Below are 21,158 nucleotides of genomic sequence, written 5' to 3' on the forward strand. Positions count from 1 at the left end.
CATGCTGTTATAATGTAGAAGGGTATTCCTCCAGCATGACTTCCTGTATAGAGTAGTTTCTATCTGGTTTCCATTGATAATGATATTGATATCTAAAAAACTAATCTGGGTATATGACCATTCCATGGTGAATTTTAAAAACTTAGTAGTAGATTCTAAATATATTAAAAATTCATTAAATTCATTCAAAGTACCTTCCCATAAAATCAGAATGTCATCTACAAATCTTCTATACATTCTGACATTATTTTTATATATTACATTATTGAAAAGGTTATTTTTCTCCCAATTAAAAACCACTAAGTTAGCATAAGTATTCGCAACGGGGGTGCCCATGGCAACTCCCCATTGCTGTAAGTAATACTTGTCTTCAAATATAAATACATTGTTTTCAAGAACCGTCTGTAAAAGATGAGACAATAAAGTTTGTTCATCTGTATCAAAATCAGTATCCAAGTTCAGTACTTCCCTCATGGCTTGTAAACCATGTTTGTTTGGTATGCTGGTAAAGAGATTTTTAACATCTAAGGTTACCAAAATGCAACCATCCAATACATTTATACATTCTGTATTGAACTTCTTGATGTCATCCAATAAATGATACGTATCTTTGAGAATGGTAGAGATGGAATCAACTATAGGTCTTAATACAGTTTCTAAATATATAGATATGCTTGAGGTGACCCATCCCCTGCCTGAAACAATCGGGCGCATTGGAAGTGGGAATATTCCTTTGTGTACCTTGGGCAATCCTTTCATGCAAGGAATCTATGGTAGGTCAATGACCAAAAAATCATATAGTTCTCTATCTACTTGTCTACACATTAAGAGATCATAAATATCATTGTGTACATTCTGTATAATTTTAGATACATCAATAGCAGATATAACAGTATAAGTTTTTGTATCATTCAAAAGTGTGTACATGCTTTCCATATAATCTGGTGTATCCATAAGTATTATACCACCCCCTTTATCGGCTGGTTTTATAATTAACATATCATCATTTTTCAATTTCATTAGAGAATTAATATCTGAGGTGGTCATGTTATAGAATCTATTTCTCTTTTTGTTACCTTCTATGTAATATTTGTAAAAATCATTCTCACATGTTCTGATGAAACATTCAACATTATTGGGTGTAGGTGGAATAAAGCTACTTTTCTTTTTTAATTTAACAGTTTTCCCAGCTTCAAATATTCCAGTATTACTATGAAAATAGACTTTCAATGCTACTAACCTGCCAAATAAACGTAGGTCAGTTAATGTATTATTTAGCTTACTGGGCTGTGAGGGTATAAAACCCAATCCTTTATTCAATATTGTCAAATCAGTTTCATCTATTGTCTTATTAGAGAAGTCATATACCAAATAATTTAACTCCTTACATTTTTTCTTTGTCCATATCTCTCTTCCGAGAACTTTCTCTTTCTTGGACCTTTGCTCAGCGAACGACCTCTCGTATAGTGTGTTTGTTTTATGGGGTAAGGTAAAAAACGTGTATCTTCCATGTTCACTGTTTTTGGACGAACAACCTGTTCAGTATCTTTAAGGGCTCCTCCAAGGGCCTGTTGATTAGGAGGTGGTGTGGATAAATCAACGCCTGTTTTAATTGTATTCCAAGCGTTTAAATGTAACTTTTCATTCGATACAGCATCAGGAACTGCTTCCGTTGGTACAGCATCAGGAACTGCTTCCGTTTCTTTCCGCTCCCTATTCCGACCAGTTTGGTCCTCCGCGTGTGTTTTAGGCGTCATGACGTCATCCGCTCCTCCTTCCATATTCATAGTTGCATATGGTTGTGTGTTTTGTTGTACTCTCGGCCATACAAAGATATTCCCAGTTGAAAAGTCATTATGGTCCCTGCACAACTTTCGTTGTTTTATCAACTTGAGTTTTTCATTATATATGTTTAACTGTGAGTGGAGACTATCAAGTTTCCTCATGCAGAAACTGTTAGATGTAAAACGTTCATAAATGTCTTTCCGTAGCAACTCTACTTTTTTCTGTATCTCTACTTCCAATGGTAGAAAATATTCTAGTAATAAGTTGATGTAACTGAAACCCATATTAATATTTAAATCTTGCCATTTCTTGAGGAGAATCGGATGTTGTTCTCCATATGTCGGCATACAAAGTACTCGCATACCTCTCGGTATTACTTTGAAATGTACGCAAGCCTCCAAGTGCTTGCATTGCCAAGAGTACCTTTGTAGCCTGTACATATCATTCTCTAACTGTTTTAACATTGCATTAAATTCAGTCATGTTGTTAGATTCAATTGTAGAAGTGGGTACATCAACAGATACCTGTAGATCCAACAATAGTAACAGATTTTCTTGTGGATGAATCAGGTTCTCCCATACTTGTTGACTACCCCTGGATGTTGGATTGTAGTCAAGCTCTATTGGAATGCCTTCCATGGTGTGGTCCCTCCAGTAAAGCAAACGGTAGATAAAATATAAAATATACCAGATGGTCCCAATAGAATCCTCAGCCAAACGAAAAACAATGTAGTGTAATAACACTGATGGATTCAGCACCCAGGAAGCACGACTAACTTCAAAATTCCATATACGAACACCTTTATTTAATAAAATACAGACAGACAAGCGCTTTCACGCACCAAGGTGCGCTTCCTCAGAACTTCACATTGAATCACATTTTTCAGGAAGTATATATACCCAGTGGAATTAAATCAAATTAAATTCAATTGATTATTCACTTAATATAATTGTTCAATCAACATACACAACATAATTGGCAGAGTTAGTTAGATGCATAGAGAGCCAGTATGAAACGAATTCAATGAAGTGTTACATTGAATTCGTTTCATACTGGCTCTCTATGCATCTAACTAACTCTTCCAATTATATTGTGTATGTTGATTGAACAATTATATTAAGTGAATAATCAATTGAATTTAATTTGATTTAATTCCACTGGGTATATATACTTCCTGAAAAATGTGATTCAATGTGAAGATCTGAGGAAGCACCTGGTGCGAAAGCGCTGTCTGTATTTTATTAAATAAAGGAGTTTGTATATGGAATCTTGAAGTTTGTCGTGCTTCCTGGGTGCTGAATCCATCAGTGTTATTACACTACTATATATATATATATTTTTTTTTTTGTGTGTGTGTGTGTGTGTGTGTGTGTGTGTGTGTGTGTGTGTGTGTGTGTGTGTGTGTGTGTGTGTGTGTGTGTGTGTGTGTGTGTGTGTGTGTGTGTGTGTGTGTGTGTGTGTGTGTGTGTGTGTGTGTATATTTGGGTTAAGGCACGCATCACACCTGACCAATCCAATTTCAGGCATAGATAGGGTGAAAATATTTTATAGCTAGTACAAAAAAAGTAAAAGGTCATTAAGACATTACAAGAAATGTGAAGTTAAAAACTTTATAGGATAAGCATTATACCATACAATCAATGATGAAGCTATGATAATATATATATATATATATATATATATATATATATATATATATAGTAGGTACAATAAAATCCACATCATTGGGAAAGTGGAGAGGTGGAATAAAGCAAAGACATGTACAGGAAGAAAGATGTAGTAAAGATATGGTGACATAGCCATTAGAAAAGCAAGTACACTGAGCTTGCTTGTTCTAGCAGGTAAATTTAAAGTCCAGGTCTGAATTGGAAATAGTTGGTAATTTCCTTATCATGTGAAGCGAGACATTGTCAAACTGAGTGAACAATGGAAGTTCAACATGTTCAAATGCCTTGGTGAGTGGAAATTATCCTAGGGGTTATATGAGTGGGATCTATTTGTGAATAGTACATTAGATCATAGGAAACATTTTTTTCATGTAGTTGGCTGACGTAGATGTAAAGGTTTTTAGATGTAGAAGTTTAAAGATCTCAGAACCTAGGAGGAGGTCTGTTTTTTGCGTAATGGGGAGTCATTTTGCCTTGTTCAGGTGTTCAGGGTGAGGTAGTACTGTTCTTGGATGGGAAGTTAGTGCTAAAGCAACAGATATAAATAGTTGAAGATAATTTGTAAAGAAGTAGTAGTAATGTTCTTCTTGGAGGTGTAAGCAATAATCAGGAGACCATGTTCACTTAGGAGAGAAAGACTGCCATCCCTTTGGCAGATCTGACCGGTGAAGAAAGAATGAGTGAATCTTATTTTGCCCCCGAAAAGGAGAGAGTTGATTTTACTTCTAGTTTTATCTTGATGGAAATTATAATTAAGTGGTTGATCAAGTCAGATTCCAAGATATTTGAAAGATATTTTAGTTTCAGATATGGAATTATGAAGGTCTGAAATATTATTGTTACCAGGACAATGTGAAAAATTGTAAGGTGTACTAAACAGCATGGTTTGGGGTTTTTTGAAACAGTGAGTATCAGTTTCATTAATTAGCCATTCGTGTAGGAAGTCTAGGTCTGCTTGAAGCTGGGATTGGATTTTGGTGTGAGAGTGACTCTCTCTGTAGATGACTGAATCATCAGCATACAGGATGAGATGCATTTGGATCTTGTCATTTGGTAGGTTGTTAATAAAACTACAGAAAAGGTGAAGCTAGGATGGACTCTTGTGGAGCTCAGAGTTGATGTATCTGACCCTGTTTTAGTTCTGAGGAGTTTGAGAATAAGTTTTCAGACCTGGTTAAGCTATCAGTTTTATAATTTTATCATGTGAAGATTATGATCAATAAATTCAAATGCCTTGGTGAGATCCACAAATAAAGCTTGTGCAAGGATACTTCTGACTGTGTTTTGTAGAATGTCATCAGTCAGGGTCTACAAAGCTGTCATGGTGCTCATTCCAGATAAGAAGCCATGCTGCTTTTGAGACAGAAGGTGGTAGTGATGAATAGATTACAGTAGCCGAGTACTGACAGTTTTTTTTTCAAGGAGTTTGAGTAAAACAGGAAGTATAGAGATAAAGTGAAAGTGTAAGGTGTTGTTAGGATTGGGCAGTTTTGGCCATGGTTTAATAAGAGCTTTTTTCCAAATTGTCGGTATGATGTTTTATGAAGATGTTATTACATATGTGTGTCAGTGGCATACCTCTCAACCTCTTAGAGCAAGAAACCTGTGCAAAGCCATAAATAAAAGTGGGACAATGGCTCAAAGATAGGGACAATTGCTAAATATTGCTCTTACAAACTTAACAGGTTTTGCATTAGCATGAATTTTCTGAAGGGTATGAAGTCTGAAACTCAAAGGTCTCTCATTATTTTCTAAATTCAGTCTTTTATGATTTGACACTAATTTGCCAGAAAACCACAATTTTCTGAAAAAAATGGCCAAAAATGAGGCAAACATCTGGACATTCTGCAAAAATCTGTACAGTTGAGAGGTACTCAGTGGACAAGTAAGTTGTTCTTTGTTTTAGATATATAAACCATGGGTTAAGGTTATCAAATCCAAGAAGAATGTGGTCAGGGATATTGTCAAGCAGTTCCAAGAGTACCTTATATTTTATGTGTTTGAAAGAGAAGGGAGGATCTGGGGTGAGGAAGAAATAAGTTAATTTTTGTAATGCCTCTGTTCATCTTGTGAAGGTGGCTGAATTAATGAAGGAAATCTGCTTATAATAGTTTATTTTTTCATCAAATAATCTCTACAGTATACTTGATGTCTTTTGGTGTTATTTTGTCATTGATGCTGTTAACCTCTTACTATAACTGCTTATAAAATCGTAGGAGGTGTGATTGTTTTGGCAGAGGATGATTTTACACTACTAGATTGCTTGTTTGACTAGATTCATAATACAGACAAAGGAGGTACAATTTTCAGTGATGGTGTTTAGTTTCAACTTTTGTCATACTTTATCTCTAAGTTTGAGAAGGTGTTTTAGATCTTTGGTCAGTCAGTTGTTTCTCTGCACTCCATGTAGTCTTTAAATTTTGGGGAAGGATTTGTCTTGAAGGTGGAGGAGACTGTATGGTCATCTTTTGAGAGCATATCAGGCCAGATGAAGGAAAGTAGACAGTTTTTCTGTTTTGTAATGCTATTGTTTGACTGAACCCTAAATGATATTAGGATTGGTGGAAGTTTTACTGTTTATTAAAAGTAAATGCGTGGGACAGTGGTTGGTGGCATTGACAAAAAGGCAGGAGTCAGAGCTGGACGTGGCAGAGTTAAAGATGTTAAGATTTGCACTGGGTGTGACGAGGGTGGACAGAATTAGGAATATGTATATTAGAGGGTCAGCCCAGGTTTAAAGGTTTGGAGACAAAGCCAGAGAGGCAAGATTATGTTTGTTTGGACATGTGCTGAGGAGGGATGCAGAGTATATTGGGAAAAAGATGCTAAGGATTAAGCTGCCAGGTAACAGGAAAAGAGGAAGGCCTAAGATAAGGTTTATGGATGTGGTGAGAGAGGACATACAGGTGGTTGGTGTGACAGAGCAAGATGCAAAGGACAGGAAAAAATGGAAACAGATGATCCACTGTGGCGACCCATAACGGGAGCAGCCGAAAGAAGAAGAAGGAGAAGTGGTTGGTTATGATAGGTAGGAGAACTGAGATGTCAGTAATGGGATCTAGGGATAGTGTTTACTTAGTGACATAAACTGAATTAATAAATGCAATATAAGGAAATTAGTGGATAAATTGGCAAAAAGTATATGTATTTTCAATATAGATGAGGCAAAAAAGGGGCAATGTGAAAAAAGAAGGCTATTCAGTACCACTGCCCACAGTCCAGACACAGAGTTACTTGATCCAGTGGCTTTAGTGGAAAAAACAATGTCATACTACTGTTGCAGTAACAGAAATATGATATACTGAGAACAATAACTAGGTAAACATAATGAGAAATACAGTTTATAGGAAGGAGAATGTAGGGAAAAAAAAAACAAAATGATGGTAAATGTATAGTCCTCTAAGGGAAGGGAGCAAGGTGATATAACTAGCAATTACAAAAGTAGAAGCAAATGTATTGTAGCCACTGGTTAACTCAGGAAATAGCAAATAAGGTTGCACAAGGAGTTGCATATAGACATCTGTCTTCAAGATGAGAAAATATATAAGAAAATGATAGAAGATATTCAGCAGATTACAAAAATGGGTGGCTTTAATATACCAGATGTTAAATGGATCATGTTAGCTGTAGACACCTCAAATAGCAATATATTTATTAATGCTGTACAAAGATTGTTCTCAGATAACCAGTACTAAAATAGGCTCCCTATTATGCTGTCGCAGACGCAGGTTGTTGAATGTGTCTTTGTCGATCTGAAAAGCGAGAAAAGGCAAAATAGCGAAGGGGCTTTTCAGCAAATTCTATCCCTGAGAAAGAATTTGCTTGGCCGCTTTCGCTACTTTGCCTTTTCGGCACTGTAGTACACTCTCAGAGTGGATATATTTAAGTAGGGGGGGTGTAGGGGGCACAGCCCTCCATGTCGGGGGGTGTGGAGGGCTCCGCCCCCCACATTATGTAATGTTTTACAGGTTTTTTTTTTTTTTTGTTTGTTTCAGAACAGCAATTTTTTTTTCTCTTGGAAAAAAATCACTGTTCTGAGGTTTTGACGTCATAAGCTTACACTTACATGGAGTCGATTATGTGTTGTTCACTCTTCTGAGCATGCAATATCATAATATAGACCCCTAAAATATACTCAAGAGACTTAGAGATTTTTTGGAACTAGTTTCCCCAAACATAGATGGGGAGAGTTTTTCATACCTGGAAAGTGGGCATCTGCTGGGGTACTAGTAGATATGAAGTAGTGTGGGTTGTAGTCAGTTTTAACTACATTGTTAAGGCAATTCAAATTATTGTTAATAGACTTCAGTAGAGTAGGCTTTGACAAAAAGGAGTGAAGTGTTGGGAAATCTCTGAAAAGTAGTAGAGGTTATGAGGTAGAACAGCTGTAATGTATAAGTGCCATCACATAAGCTGCAGAATTGTATGGAAATAAATATACAAAATTAGAAAGAAGAAAAATTATTATTTTTATAAATGGTTTTAGTGAAGTTTCTGAAATGTATAAACGAACAATAAAAAAGAACTATAAAACACTGACAAAACTGTGCTAACCAGAAGATAAAATAAGCTTCTCAAATGACGTGACATCTTGATACACTGTTACAGAGTATAATGAGAAATGTAAGCACAATGGCAGACAACACTAGCTAAAGGACAGAGAAGAGGACAATGCAATCATTAAAGACAAAGACAAAAACTGAGGAAGAGATACCTAGATCAGTCATAGCAGGGCAACAGTATTTTCATAATGCATATAATTGCAAAGAAATTCAAAAGTAGGAATAAGCAGTTTTAATTAAAGAGGGCAGAGGGCAGAAAATGGAGAAATAAATGTATGCATACCTCTCAGCTGTACAGATTTTCACAGAATGTCAAATATTTGCCTCATATTTTTGGTCATTTTTCATAAAATTGTATTTTTCTAGCAAATCATTGGCAAATCATTAAAGACTGAAGATAGAAAATAATGACAGATATTTGACTTTCAGACTTCATACTCTTCAGAAAATTCATGCTAACACAAAACCTCTTATTCTATCAACGTTCTAAGTTTGTAACAGCAACATTTAAAAATTGTCCCTATTTTGGACTTTTCTCCACCATTATTTATGGCTTTGTCTTGATTTCTTCTTCTAAGAGGTTGAGGGTATGAACATATGGGGTGATGCTTTGATATTTCTACTCAGTATTTTCAAAACAAAAACACAGATGTATCATAAATGTAGAGTAACGATAGCCATCATATTCCTTTAACAGAAGAAAAGATCAAGAAACAGTTGAAAACTGAAGATGGACAAGGCAATGATGTCTGATGAGATCTGCCATACAGTTTTAAGAGAAAAGATAAGTGATATGTAAAAAATACCAGAAGTTTTAACAATTTGTGAGAGAGGGGTAAGAGTCTTGAAGAATAAAAAGTGGCAGATGTATTTCCCCCTCACAAAAGTGGAAGCATGGAAGAGACTAAAACATGCTGACCTACCAGCATGATTCTACTTGCAGAGAAGATCATAGAATCAATAATGAAATAAGATAATTTAAAATATTTTACGCCAGTCCTAATGCAATGGAATAATGATGACTGAATTAAGAGTGGGAAGGACATGCCAGACAATCTGACTAGTGCTACATTTTTTCAGCTGGATAACCAGTACATTTTAATGAAAGGTGCTCTTCACATAGCTCACTTAGATATTATCAAAGCATTTGGCAGGCTCTACTCAGTTGAATTATTACTAGTGATGTAGTGCAAGGGTGAGTTTTAGATCTCATACTGCAGGGGTGAGTATTAGATCCCATACTTCATCATCCCAACAGAACTGATATTACAGAAGACTTGGAAGGTAAGGTATTCCTTTTTTTTAATTACCAGATGTAAAGTTAAGCACTTTTCGTCCCACAGATTGTGGGACTTCTTCAGACAAACAGAGCTGTAAAAACAGCAAAGTTTAAATACTGTTTTTGGTGTCAAAATACAAGCGTCGTTGCTAAGCAACTATAACAATTGTACAATAATTTAGAAAGCACTCAAAACAAACAACAAAATTAGTGCTTCTTTTTAAAAATAATATATAACATATGTTACATTCATGAAAAATCCGGTGATAAAAAAATATTCACTGAAGACAGCTGTAGTTCATTTTCTGTAAATAAATAAAGCAATACGATAATATAATAAAAAATACTTTTCACCATTACGGTTTCTATATAATTGACCTAAAGTCACCTGATAGTTCAAGTAGATCAAACCGTACATAGTGATTAATAAATAGTCCACAAGTAATCATATTACTAATAAATGCCAAGTATACAAAATGTATATATACTGGTGATCTACTGTGATGCATTGTATACAATGTAAAAACTGTCACAAATGTAACATTGCGATCCCGCTGAAAAACTGAAGATCGCTAAAATTCATACAATCACACAAATGCCAAATACCATGTATACTGTACATTTGTATAACCTAATTGTATAATATTTAGTGTTGCTTTCTTATTATAAATAAATATTCACTAAAAATACCTAACTGTTCAATCGGATAAATAAAACAGAAGTGTTGGTTAATAAATCAATAGTAATGTGGGCACTATCAAACATCCAAATTTATTATGTTTGTTATTTTATTTATGTACACTAATAAACAATAATATACATAACTGTTCTGACCCCAAAGCAAAAATTATAGAACAATTTAATATATACAATAGTCGTAAAGACCCATACACTTAATTACATTACTCATACCACAGTGTATACTATAAATAAGAAATGTCTGAAATATCAACAAATAGTTAATATTAGCTATGTTTAATGTCTTTAAATATATTGTACTAAAGTAATGTAATACCTGATGTCAATCAGTAAGGGTCATACTATTACATATATATAACAAATGTAATCAATATCTGGTAATACGTTGTGCTGAAAGCAATGTGTGACACCAAATATCAATAAATGTGAAGCAAATAGTATAGCACAAATGTTTTAATGATGCAAACTCCTTAACTTCAAAATAGGATAAAGGGAACATATTTCATTCAATCCAGGGGGTGCACTGGCAAAACAACGTATCTGCCAATACAATTCTAGGACTTCCAATAGTACTTGACTGGGCCCTTCACGACTGTCTGGTATTATCGTGTCAACTGCTCTAAACAGAAAAGTGTGGTTAGTGTTTTCAGCAACATGCTTAGCCAATGCGTTGTCTGTTTTGTTTTTCTTAATGGCATACAGGTGTTCGTATACCCGCTCACGCAACTTCCTGTCTGTCTTCCCAAAATAGAAAGCAGGGCATAGTTGACACTGAGCAAGGTATACAACTCCTGTTGATAAACAATTGAATTTATGTTTTACATGATAAGTGACATTCCTAATGGTGAAACTTTCCCCTGTATTCATATGTGAACAATATTTACACATGTTACATTGGAACATGCCTGTCCGCCATGATAATGTCCTAGTGTCACTTTGTATAATTTGTTTGAGATTTCTCCCTTTTTTCCATACTATTTTTGGTTTGGATGGAAATTGTTTACTAATGTCACTATCATTGGTGATGATGTTCCAATTTTTGTTCATAATTAGGGTAATAATGTCACTATCTATACTGAAAGGGGTGGTGAAAGCTAATTTTATAGATGAAAGGTCAGTAATACGACCAGTTTCTACTTGTTGTTTAGTGACACTGAGAATAGGTTGATACATACCTGTCTCTCTTTTGGTGGTTACTTCTTGAATCAAATTATCCACAAATTGTTTGGGGTAACCTCTACTCATAAACATAGATCCTAAAAGTTGGCATTCGTTATGGAAATCGTCATTCCTGGAGACCATTCGAGCTTCCCGTACTAATTGACCTTTTACTACAGATTTCTTCTGATAAGAAGGATGACTACTACTGTAATGTAAAAAGGTATTAGAATATGTTTCCTTTCTGTGTATATTGGCATAAAAGACCTTGTTGATTAAGTCTTTACATAAATCAACATCTAAATAAGTTATCCTATCATTACTATACGTAGATGTAAAGACTGAAAAATCGGAACTAGAGTTGAATAATGATACTAGTTCAGTTGCCAGAATTTCATTGTCGTCTAATAGAATAAAAATGTCATCCAAAAATTGTGTGTAATATTTAATTTTATTTATGATATTGATGTTCCTACTTGCTAGTTCTTGTTCCCAATAGGCCATAACCAGGTTCGCAAAGCTGCCCCCACACGGCAACCCCATGGCTATGCCTATTTTCTGCAGGTAAATCTTGTTGTCAAAGGTGAAGAAATTATAGGACAAGACAATGTCTAACATTTCCTCTATTAGTTTAATTTCAGTCCGCGGAGCACCATGTTTCCTTAAAATGAAACTTACCCATTCTATACCTTAAGTATGTGGTATACAGGTATATAAATCTTTTACATCTACCGTTAGGAAATTAAGCGTATCACTAAACTCAAGGTTGTTAATGTGATGTAAAAAGGACCACGAATCCTTACATATAGCTTTTTCTTTGGATACATATTTTTTCATAATTGTGTCTATCATTTTGGCACAAGGATACGTCATACTGTTACATGCATCAACTAATGGTCTCATAGGTGGATTAATCAAAGATTTGTGAATCTTGGGTATACCAAAGAGGACAGATATTCTAGGTGTAAGCATAATTAAATAATTTAAAGTAGTCAAGTCAATTCTTCCCTCAATGAAAAAATCATTGAATAAAGACTTTATAGTGTGATATGCTTGGTTTAATTCGTTCTTAGATGATATTTGATATGCTGCACTATTAAGTGTAAACAACATTTTTCCAATATACTGTTGTTGAGTCATAATGACCAAACCACCACCCTTACCCTTAAGTTTCGCCATAGGAATGTCACTTATCATGTAAAACATAAATTCAATTGTTTATCATCAGGAGTTATATACCTTGCTCAGTGTCAACTATGCCCTGCTTTCTATTTTGGGAAGATGGACAGGAAGTTGCGTGAGCGGGTATACGAACACCTGTATGCCATTAAGAAAAACAAAACAGACAACGCATTGGCTAAGCATGTTGCTGAAAACACTAATCATACTTTTCTGTTTAGAGCAGTTGACACGATAATGCCAGATAGTCGTGGAGGGCCCAATCAAGTACTATTGGAAGTCCTAGAATTGTATTGGCAGATACGTTGTTTTGCCAGTGCACCCCCTGGATTGAATGAAATATGTTCCCTTTATCCTATTTTGAAGTTAAGGAGTTTGCGTCATTAAAATATTTGTACTATACTATTTGCTTCACATTTATTGATATTTGGTGTCACACATTGCTTTCAGCACAACGTATTACCAGATATTGATTACATTTGTTATATATATGTAATAGTATGACCCTTACTGATTGACATCAGGTATTACATTACTTTAGTACAATATAGTTAAAGACATTAAACATAGCTAATATTAACTATTTGTTGATATTTCAGACATTTCTTATTTATAGTAAACATTGTGGTACGAGTAATGTAATTAAGTGTATGGGTCTTTACGACTATTGTATATATATTAAATTGTTCTATAATTTTTGCTTTAGGGTCGGAACATTTATGTATATTATTGTTTATTAGTATACATAAATAAAATAACAAACATAATAAATTTGGATGTTTGATAGTGCCCACATTACTATTGATTTATTAACCAACACTTCTTTATCTGATTGAACAGTTAGGTATTTTTAGTGAATATTTATTTATAATAAGAAAGCAACACTAAATATGATACAATTAGGTTATACAAATGTACACTATACATGGTATTTGGCATTTGTGTGATTGTATGAATTTTTGCGATCTTCAGTTTTTCAGCGGGATCGCAATGTTACATTTGTGACAGTTTTTATATTGTATACAATACATCACAGTAGATCAACAGTATATATACATTTTGTATACTTGGCATTTATTAGTAATATGATTACTTGTGGACGATTTATTAATCACTATGTACGGTTTGATGTACTTGAACTATCAGGTGACTTTAGGTCAATTATATAGAAACCATAATGGTGAAAAGTATTTTTTATTATATTATCGTATTGCTTTATTTATTTACAGAAAATGAACTACGGCTGACTTCAGTGAATATTTTTTATCACCGGATTTTTCATGAATGTAACATATGTTATATATTATTTTTAAAAAGAAGCACTAATTTTGTTGTTTGTTTTGAGTGCTTTTTAAATTATTGTACAATTGTTATAGTTGCTTAGCAACAGCACTTGTATTTTGCCGCCAAAAGCAGTATTTAAACTTAGCTGTTTTTACAGCTCTGTTTGTCTGAAGAAGTCCCACAACCTGTGGGACGAAAAGCGCTTAACTTTACGTCTGGTAATTAAATCGTTTTTCTTTTTTAACAAACAGTGGTTTTCATGCTGATTTTGCAACTTGTGGACATTATTATTGTGCATTGGAGTGCTCGTTCCAGTTCGATCAAACTGTTTACATGATTAAGGATTGTTTATACATCAGGAGCCGTTGTTTCCAGTTCATTTGTGTTCCTTAGTTCAGCAGTATTTTTTGTTTGGATCATTACTGCTCCCACCAGGCATGTACTGCTTCAAGCAACTAATGTCATTCTACGCATGTTTGCTCTTCTGGGCATTACAGTGAACCAATCAAAATCTCAACTAAGTCTGACTCAAGATCTAGAGTTCATAGGAACCTGTCTAAATACCATCAGTTGTATAGCTTCCCTTCATATCCACAGGCTACAGAAGATAAGATCCCAAGTACAGGCCATTCTTACTTATGACAAGATACCTTCACTTTTAGTTTGTCAAGCTTTAGGGTCCATAGCAGCAGCCAGTACCTTAGTTCTGCTAGCAAGATTTCACATGAGGCTGCTACAGTGGCTTTTGGCATTCCAGTGATCCATCCTGACCTATCCAGGGACACATCCAATTTTAATCACCAGTCATTGCAAGAAGGACTTATCCTGGTGGATGGAATCCAAGGAAATCCTCTTAGGCCTTCCCTTTGTTCCACTTCAACCCAAGGCCATAGTGACCACGGATGACTCCTAGATGGGGAAGGGGGCATCATCTTGGCCGAACAGTCCAAGGCACTTGGTCCTCAGAGGCCAATTTACAAATCAACCTTCTGAAATTGAGGGCAGTGCTGTTAGCATTTTGAGCCTTCCAAAATGCCCTTCTCCCAGGAACAATTGCAATTCAATCAAATAATATGTCAGTAGTTTGGTTCATCAACAAACAAGGCAGAACCAGGTCTTACACTCTGTGTTGAGAAGTTCTTTGAGTGTGGCAATGGGCAATTTCTTCCAACCATTTTCTGATAGAAATGCACATTTGGGGAGCTCAAATGTGATATTGGACAAGTTAAGCAGGTGCATTATCCTACCTTATGAGTGGTATTTCAATTCCAGAGTGGTGGAAGAGATTTTCTGTTGCTGGGGCCAGCCTTGCTGTGACCTGTTTCCATCTCCCCTGAACAACAAGTGCAGCAGCTACTTCACCCTATTCCCCCCACAGTGGGAGTCCCAAAGAGATGCTCTCCTTCATGATTGGCCCTCCAATCTACTTTATGCCCCCCCCTTCCCACTGATTTCTCTCTTCTTAAAGAAAGACAGCAGGTTGAGAAGCAAGGTGATCCTTATTGTACCCTTTTGGCCTCGACAAGTGTAGTTCCCCTTTCTCTGGTCTCATCTAATTTACTGTCCATGGATTCTGGACCCAGTTCAGGATCTTCTGGCTCATCCTCAGGGACTGGTGCACCCCAATCTTCAGAACCTCAAGCTTACAGCTTGGCTCCACCAATTCCCTTAGATGCCAGGCAGAAAAATGTATCTGCTCCAGTCCAAAAAAAAAAAACAAATGACTGGCTTCCCATAAACCTTCCACCAGGAAACTTTACCACAGCAAGTGGAAAAGATTTTCTATTTGGGTGCACAATAATGGTCTTAACCCCTTCTCCGCACCAGTTGAAAAGGTGTTAGAATTTTTAGCTACTCTTTTTGAACAAGGAGCATCTGTTTCTACTATTAAGGTCCAACTAGCTGCTATTTCCAATTTCCACAAAATCTTTGAAGACCATTCGCTAATTTCCCATAGAATGTATAAAGTGTTCATGAAAGGAACCTTGTGTTTGAAACCACTGTATAAAGACCCTCTAGCTCCTTGGGATCTGACTATGGTTCTGCAGTACTTGGTCCTTTCCCCCTTTGAACTGGCGGCTACCTGCCACTTAAAGTTTCTTTCATGGAAGACCATTTTTATGAAAGCCATTACCTCCACCAGAATTTCCAAAATACAAGCACTATCATCAAAATCCTCATATTTGATTTTTCATAAGGATAGGGTTTCACTAAGAACCAACCCATCTTTTCTTCCTAAGATGGTCTCGGAAACTAATATTAATCAAACCAATTGACTTACCTGTTTTCTTTCCATATTTTTCCAACAAAAGTGAATATTGCTTACATTTGCTGGATGTTCACAGGCAATTATATTTCTACCTCAGCAGGACTAAAGTGTTTAGAAAGTAGGATCAGTTATTTGTCTTTTTCTCCAGTCCATCTCTGGGGAAATCTAATTCAAAAGTCACCATGTTAAGGTGGTTAAGAGACTATATTATGTTCATCTACAATAAAAAGAATAACCAATTGCCAACGCCAGTAAGAGCACATTCTACTAGGGCAACAGCCATGTCTGCTGTTTTCCATTCTAAGGCTTCCATGGATGACATATGTGCAGTAGCAAACTGGGCTACTCCTCATATCTTTATCACTCATTACACAGTGGATTTGGTCTTCAGGGGAAGAGCATCCTTTGGCTATATGGTTCTCAGGAATATCCTTCTATGAGGCCACCCAAGATTTAAAGTAGCTGGGAACTGTCCCAAAGTCAAAGATAAAATGAAGATTGACAACATCTGATAAAGAAGTTATGTTCTTACCATAACATTCCATCTGTGTTGTCAATCTTCATTTATCTTTGGCACCCCACACTCCTTCACCCTCTAACAGACTCTTTGGAAGATCAGATGCTTGTTCTGGTAACTTTAACAGGTTTGACCTTGGACATAGCCTCTTCAATTGAATATATATATTCTTCCATCCTCCTGTGTAGCTGCAAACTTGATCTGAGGTAATCTGGAGAGGGGTATTGTGCGTAGAGACTTAGCTTAAGAGTATTTGGCTTCTGCAAGTTGTGTAATGGCCGAGCCGGTTCTGAGGATTGGAACTGAATTTTCAAAGGTTCAAGGATAAATGAAGATTGACAACACAGATGCAACATTATGGTAAGAACATAACTTCTTTTTCTAGTAGCCATTACCTCTGCTAAAAGAATTTCAGAACTTCAAGCATTGTCATTTAAACCTCCATACCTGATCTTTAATAAGGACAGAGTCACATTACGTACCAATCCATATTTATTTCCTAAAATGGTGTCAGAATTCAGTATCAGTCTATCCATTAATTTGCCAGTCTAGTTCAGTCCATAATACTCTTCCTGGGCAAGAATGACTGGATATGCTCGATAGAACTTCAGGATGAATATTATCACATAAAAACGAACAGACAATCCAGAAAGTATTTATACTTCTGGCTGGAAGCCAGTCATTATCAGTTCAGAGTACTTCTCTTTGACCTTACCACAGCCCCCAGGGTGTTCACCAAATGCATGGCAGTGGTAGCAGCTCACTTGAGACTACAGGGATTCGTATGCTTCCATATCTAGATGACTGGCTCATTACCACCCCGACAAGGCATCTACTAACAAGAGCAAAAGATCAGGTATTTCAGATTTCTTCTCATCTGGGGATAACCATAAATTACAAGAAGTCTCAGTTACAGCCAACAAAAACCTTGGAATTCATAGGAGCAGTCTTCAACATGATCTCAGTGATAGCTTCTCTTCCTCTTTCAGGAGTGCAGACTATTAGATTCCAGGTCAGGGAAAATAATTTGCAATACTAAAATTTCAGCCCTGTTAATCCTTCAACCCTTGGGGTCTATGTCGACTGCCATAATCTTAGTTCGTCTAGCAAGATTTCAGATAAGAATTTTTCAATGGATGCTAGCAACACAGTGGTCAATTCTTTACCAGGGAATTTCTACACAAATAAGAATCCATCAGGCATGCAAGAGATATCACTGGTTGTGGATTCAGTCATATCAGGTTCTACAAAGCTGTCCTTTCATTTTCCCTCAAACTAAGGCCATAGTGACCACATACACTTCCCAGACTGGGTGGGGCACTTCATGGGGAAAACAGTCCAAAGCACTTGGTCTCTGAAAGAGGCAAATTTACATATCAATGTTTTAGAGATGAGAGCAGTGCTCTTAGCATTGCAGGCCTTCCAGAATGCTCTCCCTTTAGGGACAATTGTGATTCAAACAAACAATATGTCAATAGTTTAGTACATTAACAAACAAGGAGGAACCAGATCGTCCCCCTTGTGTCGAGAAGCACTCAGAGTGTGGCAATGGGTGATCTCATCTAACTGCTTTCTCATAGCAATGCACATTCCTGTCTCACCCAACAGGTATGATTCAACCTGATATCTCAGTCCTCAAGCTGACAGCATGGTTTCTCCAATTCTGTTAATAGCCAGAAAACAGATGCTCTCTTCCCAATCGGTCATATTGTTTTATCTTCCCATAAGTCTTCTACAGGAAAACTTTACATGAGTAAATGGAAAAGGTTCATTTGCTGGGCCCAACAAAAACACACTGACCCCTTTTCAGTTCCTGTACATAGTATACTTGAATTTTGGCAACAATTTTTAATGAGGGATCTAGCTCCTTAATGATTAAAGTTCTGTTAGCAGCAATTTCTAACTTCCATGTTGGATTTAAAAATTCTTCTGTGGCCTCTTCTAAACTTTGTAAAGCATTGAGAGGCACACTCCTGCTGAGACCCCTGTATAAAGATCCTACTCTACCATGGGATCTGAACTTGATACCGCAGGCCTTAATTCATTCTCCCTTTGAACCAGCAGCTAAATGCAATCTTAAGTTTCTGACCTGGAAAACTATCTTTTTAGTGGCCATTACCTCTGCTAGAAGAATTTCAAAATTTCAAGCATTGTTATTTAAATCTCCATCCTTGATCTTTCATATGGATAGAGTCACATTATGTACCAATGCTTCTTTCCTTCCTAATATGGTGTCAGAATCCAATATCAGTCTATCCATTTTGCCAGTCTTCTTTCTTTAATTTACAAATAAAGGTGAATATATGTTGCATTTATTGGATGTTCACAGACAATTACATTTTTAGTTAAATAGGACAAAAGAAATTGGAAAGACAGCCACAGTGGTGCAGTGGTTAATATTGTTGCCTCACCGCAAGAGCTTCTCCCGTTCGATTCTCGTCTGGAGCGCCTTCTGTGCAGAGTCTGCATGTCCTCCCCATAGTCGAGTTACGTTTAAAGACATGCAGGTAGGTGTGTGCGTGAATGGGTGTGCCTTCTTTGAAGGTTGGGTGTCGGGCTGGCAACTCAGCACCGTAAAAAAATCCACTGTCAATCATTACCGGACTGGAGTTCCGCTGTGGTGGCCCCTAACCGGGATAAGCTGAAAGACATTACTTTGGGAGAAAAGAAATTAGGAAGACAGATCAACTATTTGTGTCCTTTGCAGATGTTAAACTGGGCAAATCAGTTGCAAAGATAACTTTAGCCAGATGGCTGATGGATTGCATATCATTTATCTATAACAAGTTGAGTCTAACCTTAACAAAACCTCTAAGAACCCACTCAACTAGGTCCAAACAACTTCTTCACTGTTTCTATCTGGAGCTTCCATGGATGATATATGTGCGGCTGTAACTTGGGCAAACACTCATACCTTTATCACTCAGTACAGATTGGATCTGGTCTCAAGGGGAGGAGCAGCCTTTGGCTCAGCTGTGCTCAGGAATATCCTTCTTTAGAGTCCACCCAGGATTTTAGGTAGCTAGGGACTCTGTCCTAACAGTTGAGGATACAATGAAAATTGACATCAGATTAAAAAAAAGTTATGTACTTAACATAATGTCCCATCTCTGTTGTCCATATTTATTCTTCCTCAACTTCCTGCCCACCAACCCCCAATCCTTTTCATTATGAACATCTGGAAGAACAGGAAACTATAAAGACACCACAGTCCTTAATATTGATCTCCAGATATGGCCTTTCTGTCAGGAAAGTTGTAGTATTTCTTCCTATTTTACATAAAACATCAAACAAGATCTGAAATATTTTAGGGATTGGTGCATTATAGGTAAGAGAGGAGCTTGAGAGATTTTTGGTGGCCATGAGCTTTAGTAACAGTCGAGTCAGATCTTAGGATTGGATCCAAACTCAACAGTTGAGGAAGAATGAAAATGGACAGCACAGATGAAACATTATGATAAGTACATATCTTTTTTTTATCTTATGTATTATTCACTCAATCTGCAGTTACTTATTTTATTCATCAAACTGATTAATGTTCATTTTAATGTTTATTATTGCACTATTGCTCATTATGTTTTTAAAGTGTTTCTTTTAATCTTGGATAATTATTATTTTTTCTGCAGGTCTCATTGTATGTTTTCAGCTCAATGTGTGTGTGCCAAAAATGGCCAGTTTTGATGAGTACAAGTTGTTTTAGTGGCAGACTTGTTAATGTAGGTTTCCCATTACTAAGGCATAACATCAGTCTGAGTGCACCATTTTTTAAAGGGACAAATGGTAAAAATGAGGGACATTTAATCCATTAAGTATATGGCACACAGATATGGATAACTTTTTGATGAACTTAGAACTCATGCACTGGACTAACATTGTTCTGCTTTTCTTCAATTGTTCTTAGTTGCTTCCTTATTTTCAGGCAGGACTGTTTCATGGCAGATGTATTGCTGAAATAAAATCATTGTGCTTGCATTATAACTTTATTTAAATATTGTTTTAAGAAGACTGTTGCTTATACTACAACAATTTTACATTTTTTTAGGGATGCCTGACAAGGAGAATATGGGAAGTAATTCCCTCTCAAATAAGGTAAGATAAGCTGGTTTTAATTCTTATACTACAAGTAAAAAATAATAATTTATTTTCTCGTGTGTAGTGTGTTAGCATCCAAAATGCAATCCAGTAATGCTGTAACATGTCTCAACCTATTGCAATGTAGTTTGCAAAATTATGTAATTTTAACAAATGACATTCCTTCCCTTTTCTGAATTCAGCTGCTTTTACATATATGATCTGCATTATTGTTGTAATAGTTTTAACATTCATTTACTAGATGAATTAATCAGTCATTCAGTAAATCAATGGGGGTTGAGGTCAACAACAGCATTTTACTGATTTTCCAGCCATATCACATACGTCACTAAACTACAGCCCACTATGCTCATACGTATTTTTCATAAGGTTGCTCAAGTTAACTGATGATTTTACATAGATGGAGAATAAATTCCAAGAAGAGCTGATGACAGAGCCAGAATTTTGTTTATCCATGCTAGAACTGTACTGGGGATAACTAAATTTATACCATCACATCTATGCTGTGAATACTACTTATAAAATATGTCATTCTTTGAGGAAGGCACTATGATTATATTTAAAACCTCTATCAAGACCCATTAGAGTCTTCTGTAATTTATAAAATATATTTAAGTCACTGTAGTCTCTTTACAAATGATAAATTATTTGGTTAATTGAAATGTTT

General features: G+C 36.0%; 1 protein-coding gene across 1 annotated transcript in view; it reads left to right on the top strand.

Moving 5' to 3' along the window:
• Positions 1 to 20,497, top strand: part of LOC122805261 (rap guanine nucleotide exchange factor 4-like) — a 2,335,347-nt gene extending 2,314,850 nt beyond the window's left edge. Inside the window, exon 6 of the mRNA XM_044075349.1 lies at positions 20,442 to 20,497. Within this exon, the coding sequence (XP_043931284.1) occupies positions 20,442 to 20,497 (56 nt within the window). The remainder of the gene's footprint in view (positions 1 to 20,441) is intronic.
• The last annotated feature ends 661 nt before the right edge of the window (positions 20,498 to 21,158 follow it).

The sequence above is a fragment of the Protopterus annectens genome, chromosome 6.part1 (genome assembly GCF_019279795.1).
Source record: "Protopterus annectens isolate FY-2018-M chromosome 6.part1, PAN1.0, whole genome shotgun sequence".
NCBI classification, from domain to species: Eukaryota; Metazoa; Chordata; order Ceratodontiformes; family Protopteridae; genus Protopterus; species Protopterus annectens.